The following is a 9,199-nucleotide window of genomic DNA, read 5'->3' on the forward strand; positions in this document are numbered from 1 at the left end:
AAGACCCAGCAACGAAGATCTACACTGACAGAGAAGAACTGGAAAATGTAGAATACTTTGCCTATCTTTGCAGCCATCTCTCACAGATGGCAGACATAGACATTGATAATCAGCACAGAATCCTCTGTGCCAGCCTTGCCTTTGGCAGACTGTCTCGCTGGGTGTTCAACAATCATGACATCAGAACAGGTACTTGACTTTTAGTTTATGGAGCAGTGGTAATCCCAACTCTCTCTGTGGCTGTGAGACTTGGGTGACCTACAGAAAACACCTGAAAAACCTGGAACACCAGTGCCAGCACTTTCTTTGGAAGATCCTCAACATAAAGTGGGAGGATCGCTGCACTAATGTCAGTATCCTCACAGAGGACAACATCTTCAGTGTTGAGGCCCTGATTATCAAGCACCAGCTGAGGTGGAGCGGGCACTGTGTGTGCATGCCTGATGTACGCTTACCAAATCAGTTGTTATACACCTAACTCACCAAAGAAGAAAGGAAATGGGGAGGTCAAAAGAAATGCTTTAAAGACACTCTCAGGAAAAACATCGAGAGATGTGGCATTGCCACCACACACTAGGAGACAGTAGCCCAGAATAGGAATAACTGGCAAAGACTTGTCAGAGAAGGAATGTCCACTTTTGAGGAAAATCACCTTGCCTTGATCGCAGAAAAATGGCAGAGAAGAAAGGAAAGACAACTGTCATGCAGCAATTGTGTCCCAACTTTGACTTCCAACACCATCTTCAACATCTGCCAAGGAACATGCGGCTCAAGGATCAAACTCCTCAGTCAGCAAAGGATCCATAATGAATAAAACCTGTGAAAGAAATCATCCTCAACCTCAAAGGATCACCAAGGACCACAAATTTCCTAAGAGGAGCCTCATTCTGGCTACTCACAAGGACAGAGTTTATTTTCTGGGGGGAGCTTGAAACAGTACTACCAGCACCCCTTACACTCCTCCCCACAATCTATTCTGTACGAAAACAAACTCAGTCAGAAACCCTCTTCCATTTTAGTGTTTCCATTTTCCATACCACTGGACACACATACTACAGTGTGTTTTCCCTTGCATGTCCCTATAGCTGAGAAGCCCAGCATTTTATCACATTTACATTCCCCTCCACATCTTTAAAACATTGCACTAAATCGATCAGTATTTTTCTGACTTTGGAGGAAAAGACAGGACTACTAGATCCTAGTAAAATCTCTTCTTTATTGGCTATGGTGAAAGGTTTCTCTTTCCACACTGCCCGTCTGTGAGACATTGACAGAGAAAAACTGGAACAAGAAATTCTAATTGTTTGAGGTTAGAAAGTAAAAGCCAGTTCGGATAAAATGGAACATGATTAGTAATACACGTCTTCATTTGCACTTTCATCTGAATTGCTGGGTCATATTCCTTGTAATGACCCTTTTCCAACAATTCCAGGCATTTTTGTCTAGCAGCGATTCCTATTTTCAGTGAAGTCAAAGAAAATGCTAGCTGGAGTAAAGCCAGCGGGCTCCACTCCACATTTGGAGATATCATGGGCAAGTTCTAAATTCCTGATGACAAAACCAGAGATTTAAAACTGGCTTCCAACTCCCAGATAGTTTATTAGCACCATTACATTTTCCATTAAAATGTTTCCAGTTGCTCTTCGTTCAACAACAGTTATTTATATTTCCAATATCAGCTACATCGACAAGGGCTAGATTGTGGTAACTTCACAAACTTTGAATAGCCCTTGGCGCCGTCTCATTAAACTAAATGGAACTACTTGCGGAGAAAGATAGGTCTCAAAGTGTCACAATCTAACCCTAAAGAAAAGATGCTGATAACGCTGATAAATACATGCGGATAATGTGGTAGAATTGTAATATGGAAATGTAAAAATGCACCTAGTGCAAACGTAAAAGCGAAGACTGATGGAATGGAAAACAGTGAATAACAGGTGTAGCAAGGGCCACCAGTGACTCAGTGAGAAGAAAAAGGAATGCTCTTTCAAGGCTGAGATAGATCTTTAGCTAAAGACACAGATAAAGAGTGACATCGTATTTCTGCTAATGGATACTCTGAGACTATATTGATCTTGATGAAACATTTTATTAAGAGAAGAGGGGTCCACCAAATAATTATTAAAATATTAATTGGCCAAGGAACAGATGGGCATCAAACTTGACCAAATACTGCATGTGATTTATCCTTCTGATTACAAAATATTGTTTAGTTATAAAATGTTGTCTACAATCTTGAAAGCATACAAATAAATAACTCCACATTACAATAACCCTGTAGTAATGTCTGCCGCACACTTCAACACTAAATGTATCTCTCTTTATATCAATTTTTTCAATGCTGAACTGGTTCCATGGTAGGGAACTTCATGCCTTGATGCTAACCCTGCCGCACTAAATTACATCTTTCCAAGCAGACACAGCTTGACAGAAACAAAGCATTTATTTACTCCCATTATTTCATAGCACAGGAAATATTAGGGCGCCTGCATGTTCTTGAAGACTGGAGTACAATGAGAAAAAGTGGATATCTTTATCTTAAAAAACGTATGCAGAGAAATGATCTCCATGGTTAGTATTTCTTTCAGCTAATATTTAAAGCCTCATGATTTGAATTTTACAAACACTATCTCGAAAACTATTGCCCCTTAGCACTTGGTAACCAAGTAATCGGAAACACGGCAAATGGATGCCAGACTACATCGAACAAAAACAGTAGCAGGTGTTTTTCACGCATACAGCTGTCCAGAGTATACCCTAAAGGAAGAACTACTATATGAACAAATTGTTCATTAGATGGTAAATGACATGTTATTCTACAGACCAAACAAATTTCATATGGAAATCTAGTCACAATTCTTTAGATATATCGTAAGAAACATTCCACATACAGTTACATCAGACTCACCTGTGCTCCCTGTAGTTTCTCGTGCTCATCATTCTCTGCAGAGTTAGGAAAGTTGGGGCTGAAAACCATAAGGTCATTCTTGGCGGTGCCTTCCCCTACACACAAGCTCCGGCTCTGGCGCTGGGAATAAGACCAACTCCCCACTTCGCTCGAGCACACCACGGTGGCTTTCCCAGGCCCGCACATCACTTCCGGACCCGGGCGGCATCTCAGGCCAACGTACACGACAATCACCAGCACAAACAGCCCGGACACCGAGCAAATGGCGATCATTAAAGACACGTTCATGTCAACCAAGGGACCTTCGCTCCCGCCCCTTGGCCTCGAGTCCCATTTCACAGCCTGGGGAATCTCCACCAGGGACAGGCTGACAGTGGCTGTCGCGGACAGCGACGGCTCCCCATGGTCCTTCACCAGGATCACGAGGCGCTGGCTGGGGCCGTCCGCCTCCTCCAACGCCCGCGTCGTGCTGATCTCCCCGCTGTACAAACCCACCCGGAAAGGCCCCGCAGCCCCGGGATCCTGCACTTCGTAGCGAAGCCACGCGTTGTAGCCGGAATCCGCATCCACCGCTCGGATCTTGCCCACCACGTGCCCTGCGCCGGCCGACAGCGGAACCAGCTCGGGCCCTGGCGAGCCGCCGACAGAGCCAGCCGGGGACACTGCGGGCGCGTTGTCATTTGCATCCAGGACAAAGAGCTGCACACTCACGTTCCCGCACAGCGACGGCAACCCGGCGTCCCTCGCGTTCACCTGGAACTGCAGCACTTGCAGCTCCTCGTAGTCCAAGGGCTGCAGGGCATAGATCTGCCCGCTCTCCGAGTGCACCGAGATGTAGCTGGACAGGGGCTGCTCTCCCACACTTCGCTCCACCACCGAGTAGCTCACAAAGGCGTTTTCCCGCAGGTCCGGGTCCCAGGCCGACACGGTCAAGAGATGGGCCCCGGGCGGGTTGTTTTCCTTCACAAACACCGTGTAAACGGGCTGAGGGAAAGCGGGGGCGTTATCGTTCACATCCGAGATCGCCACCAAAATGCTGCTGCTGGCCGAGAGAGACGGGGCCCCTTGGTCTCTGGCTGTCACCACGATCTTATATTCAGACACTCGCTCCCGATCCACGGCCTCCGCCAGCACCAGCGAGTGATAATTTTTAAAGGTGGAGACGAGTCGAAAGGGCAGGTTCGGGGGGATGGAGCAGGTGACTTTGCCGTTGTCTCCCGAGTCTCGGTCAGAGACGCTAATAAGAGCCACCACTGTCCCCGGGGGAGCGTCCTCCGGCACCGGCAGAGAAAGGGAAGTCACGGCCAGCTCAGGGGCGTTATCGTTCACGTCTAAAACTTCCACCACCAGCGTGCAATGTCCAGTCAAGGGGAAAGCACTTTTATCAGTTGCTTCGATTTGTAGTTCATATAAACTGATATTTTCGAAGTCTAATTCTCCTTTAAATCTTACTTCACCAGTGTTTGGATCTAGACTAAACATGTTTCTTAAATTAGGATTAAAAGAATTACTAAATGAATATGAAATGTCTTTATTAATTCCCTCATCTAAATCGGTTGCATTGAGTTTAATGATTAATGTCCCATTAGTCGCATTTTCTAACAAACGCACTTCATAGACAGATTGATTAAATACAGGCGCGTTATCATTGGCATCCAGCACCTTGATCATCAGCTGAACTGTGCCGGTGAGCTCCGGTTTGCCCCCATCAGTAGCAGTGAGTAATAAACTATGCTCAGAGGTTTCCTCTCTATCCAGAGGTTCCTTTAACAGAAGGACTAACGATTTTCTTTGCTCGTTATTTTTCTGCAAATCTACATCAAAATAGTCATTTAGGCTGAGTTTATAGGTTAGCAGAGAGTTTGTACCAATATCTGCGTCAGACGCGCCCTCTAGTGGAAATCGCGAGCCTGGGCGTCTGGATTCTGAAATAAATAGATTTTTTTCATTTACGGGGAACACAGGAGCATTGTCGTTTATATCCTGTATCTCCACTTCCACGTGAAATATCCTCAGCGGTTTGTCCACTATCACCTCCAGGTCAATGGCGCACAGGGGGCTCTGGCCGCACAGCTCTTCCCTGTCTAGTCGCGAATTAACAAACAAAACGCCGCTCTGCAAATTTACCTCAAAATAGTCTCTCCTGCCGCTGGAGACCATCCGGAACATCCGAGACACCAGCTCCGCCACCTCCAGCCCCAGGTCCTGGGCCAGGCGGCCCACAAAGGTGCCGTGTTTGGATTCCTCGGGCACGGAATAACGGAGCTGGCCGCTGCCCACCTCCCAGGCCGTGTGTAACAGAAGCAGCCGCAGCAGCTGCCTGGTTACCAAGGCGTCTCGCCGGAGAAGAGCCATCGGGGACACGGGGTGCGGGTTTATAAATCAGTTTTTAACTGAGCGAACAGCAGAGTCCAGTAAATGAGGGGGACGCGGTACCTCCGAAAGCAGTTTAATTTAATCCAGTTCTCTCGCATCCGGGAGCCCTCCTGACGTTTCTTGAAAGTGGAGCTATGTGTTTCTTTTCTTATTGAAACGGATTTTTAGGGGACAGCGACACCATGTGTCTGTGAATGTGTAAGTAAACAATGACAGGTTTATTTTAAAATAGCTGTAACACTATTTTCTTTGTAATGTATATACTTTTTTCTTGGTGGTTTAATATTCTGATGACGCCATTGGTTTTTAGTATTGTGGGTTTTTAATTTAAACTTTAAAACAGCTTATATTATTATCGGAAATTATAGATCTGTAATTTGATGGTATGAATCTACGCCCTTAGATAGCAGTGGGAGTTCTGCTAGTTACTGGCCCCTACGATGTACTGTTTTTCATTTCTGATAATTTTCCTCAATGTCTGTGTCTTTTTCTTTAAAATTCAGTTATTTATTAGCAAGACAAGTGTGTGAAAAATATTTTTGTATTTTATGTACTATTATTTTACAAAATGATTTGCCGCAAAAGATACCCTATTATGATATATGTGTTCTGTTACGAATAGTAGGAAAAATTCATTCGCAAACATTGAAGTGTACGGATCTTCTCTCAGTAAATAAATCAGACAAAGATTTCCCACGTCTTTAAAATATGTGAAATGTTGGGTGGTCACATCTCTATTACTCTTCTATGGTGAAGGAATCAGTGTTAACCTAAGAGTGTGGGAAAATATTTTATACAAATTATATTAATAGACTTGAACCTATGAGAAATTATTGAACTACATAACTGTTCAATTGTACTAATTTATTGTACCTTCATTCTGTGCTTTTCATATTTTGTCATCAGCTGGTCATCATGTGTGTGTTTATCAAAACAGATAATGGTGAACACCTTAGAGATGCTTAAGCAGGAATATTCCCTAAGTATCCGCAAAGAGCCCTGAAGAGGCAGGAACAGTGGCCAAGTTTTTCCCATCTCTCTCTCTCTCTCTCTCTGTTGCTCTCTCTTTCTAGCTCCCCATTCCCCCTTGTATTTTATGCATTATATAATCCACCATGATATCTTGCCAGTCAAGCGATTGCTCCTGTTTAGAGCACCAAAGCAATAGTGTTTACATTTGCCACTTGAGATTACTTAGATAAATATGAATACCTGAAAACTGATATGACAGGTGTCTGGATATTCCCAAATCCAGGATGCTTGTACAGAAAGCTGCTTATGATATTAAGAACTTCTGTGCACGCCACCAGAGAGAAACAGCAAGACCCACTGCAGACCTACCTGTGGGCAAACAACGTGCAATGGACAAGGATAGGAATGTGCCTGCTACAAAGGCAGACTCCAGAAAAATATCTGAAATAATAATGAATATAAACGGAGATGCAAACCACCTTTAGGAAGTAATAAATATGTAGAAGAATTTGCTGATAAAGGACTTAAATGCAACATTCAGATATATTAACTGATGTAGATAAAGGAATTCAGTTGGCTAAAATCAAGAAGTTTGATCTGGACCTTAAAATTATTTAAAGAACCCTAAGAGAAAAAAAAGCGTAAGACTGAAAGAACTCACAGAAGGGATAGAAAATGGGGAGAAATCTATGCAAACACTACTACTATCAGGGCCGGCTCCAGGATTTTTGCCGCCCCAAGCAGCAAAAAGAAAAAGAAAAAGAAAAAAGAAAAAAGAAAAAAAAAGCCAGGATCGCGATCTGCGGCACTTCCGCCACCGGTTCAGTCTTCGGCAATTAGGCAGCTGGTCCTTCGCTCCCAGAAGGAGTGAGAGACCCTCCGACGAAGGGCCGGAGGTGCCGCCCCTCTGTGTTGGCCCCCCCAGGCACCTGCTTGCTGAGCTGGTGCCTGGAGCCAGCCCTGAGCTACGATAATTCTTTGGGAAGGAGAAAGAAGCTCCTATGTACCAAAACACAACATGTCACGCAGTGTTTCCACACGTAGATTCACAGACTCACCCAATTGTATAATTGGCTGCACTACTACGAGAACAAGGATCACTTAATGAGAATTATTAGAGAATGTCGTGCCCCATTGGAAGTGCAGAGAAAATGCATTTCTATTTTTCAAACCCTGTCCTTGCTCACATTAAGAATGAGAGAGGCACTCAGAAGAAACACCAGATCTCTGCATTGTGCCAATGTAAGAAACTGCTGGTCCCTCCCTCTTAAACTTTGATTTCCCCTTAAAATTCAGGTTATATTGTCATAACTGAGACTCAGTTAAAACCTGCTAATAATGTTGGGATCAGATTTAAAAACAGAAAAGAAACCAATCAATGTGGCACCTCGTTAAAGGACCTGTAACCAGAACAGGTAATTTCCAAAGAGAGCATACTGTGATGAAGAGAATGTAGATGATACAGGAGGATAAGCCATAAAGAGTAGACACTACCTATCTGCCCTAAGATACTGGTAGACTGTGGCTGATGTGGATGAGTAGGACGCTTCCCACCATAAAGATGTATCCTCTAAGAAGGAAACAAAGAGGGGAAAGGGAGAGAGAAAAAGTGTTTCAGCCTTCACAGATCAAGAAGTCAAAAATACTAAAACACTTATTTGGTATAAATATGGGAAATTTACAAGTGAATTAGTAGGAAAAGAGAAAATGTAGCAATGACAATAATATTACATTTGACAAGAAGCGGTAATGTTATATGAAAAAAGCATGATTTATATTAACAGGATTCCCTATATCTTAGCACCTTAATTAAAATGTTAGTGGTTTGAATACTTACAAAAAATAAAGACTACCTATGCATTCACGAGTCTTTACAATAACCTCATTAGAAATGTGAAAGAAGAAATAGACTATTCCTGGTTCAGGCAGGAATTGTATGTCTACAGTATTGTCAAAAGGGATGGAGGGAGTGGCTAGACTGATTTCTAAACCATTACATTCGGAGGCCAAATATGTCAAAAAAGACAAACTTTGTCAATTCATAACAATAAGGTATGACCTTGTGGGCAAAGAGATTATCATATGCTCAATGTATATTCTAGCAGAAGAAGATAAAAATCTTTCTTTGACAAGTTCTTCCCCACTCTGCTTAGCTTTGTTTTTAAAAAGGTAAATATTAGATACCTGAATTTAACATTTAACCCACAAATAAATAGATCAGATAATTTAAAGGGAAGATGAGTTTGACTGGCCTACAAATATGCAAAGTACCTTTGGAAATGTGAATTATTGATTCAGGAAGAGAAATTAATCCATATGTAAGAAATTACTCCCTGTTTTCTATCCCCCTAAAGCACATACCAGTATTAGCCACATACTGATCAGGTCTTCTTTATGACCCTTTTTCAATTAGGCCACTATAGGGCAAGGCCAGCCTCCAGCGATGGCATCTTCCTTGAGCGCAATAGCAATGAAGGCCAAAAGCAAGGACACTGAGTCCCATCCAACAATGCACTTAAACACCTGTTTAACTTTAAACCCGAGTAGTTTCACTGAAGTCAATGGGACAAATATTATGTCTAAAGTTAAACAAGAGCTGAGATGTTTTGCTACATCAAGACATACATATCTTCCTTCAGAGGGACTCAGTACCATTCATCAAAGGCAAGTCTTAATACGATATGAGAAACATATAAAACGGTATGTTGCGGTAAACTGACTGTAATAGCGAGAGACGGGGAACCTAAAAGAAACTGCTTATTACCAGGAATTAAAATATTGTAATATATATATTACATAAATAAACAGAGACAAAACGTTTTCTAAAACCTTGACAACACAGACAGGGCAGCTTTAAAGCTTTTCTTACTTATTAAATGGAAAGAGTCATCTGTGAGCTTCTAGCTTCTAGACTGAGGCAAGTGTGACGAAAGATAAACTTTA

General features: G+C 42.8%; 1 protein-coding gene across 1 annotated transcript; it reads right to left on the reverse strand.

Annotated features, from left to right (window-relative positions):
* Positions 1–2,893: 2,893 nt before the first annotated feature.
* LOC116837414 (protocadherin alpha-3-like) lies at positions 2,894–5,263 on the reverse strand. The gene has a single exon (XM_032801769.2). The coding sequence runs from the start codon at positions 5,261–5,263 to the stop codon at positions 2,894–2,896; it is 2,370 nt and encodes a 789-aa protein (XP_032657660.1).
* Between the last annotated feature and the right edge of the window lie 3,936 nt (positions 5,264–9,199).

This window comes from Chelonoidis abingdonii, chromosome 7 (genome assembly GCF_003597395.2).
Source record: "Chelonoidis abingdonii isolate Lonesome George chromosome 7, CheloAbing_2.0, whole genome shotgun sequence".
NCBI classification, from domain to species: domain Eukaryota; kingdom Metazoa; phylum Chordata; order Testudines; family Testudinidae; genus Chelonoidis; species Chelonoidis abingdonii.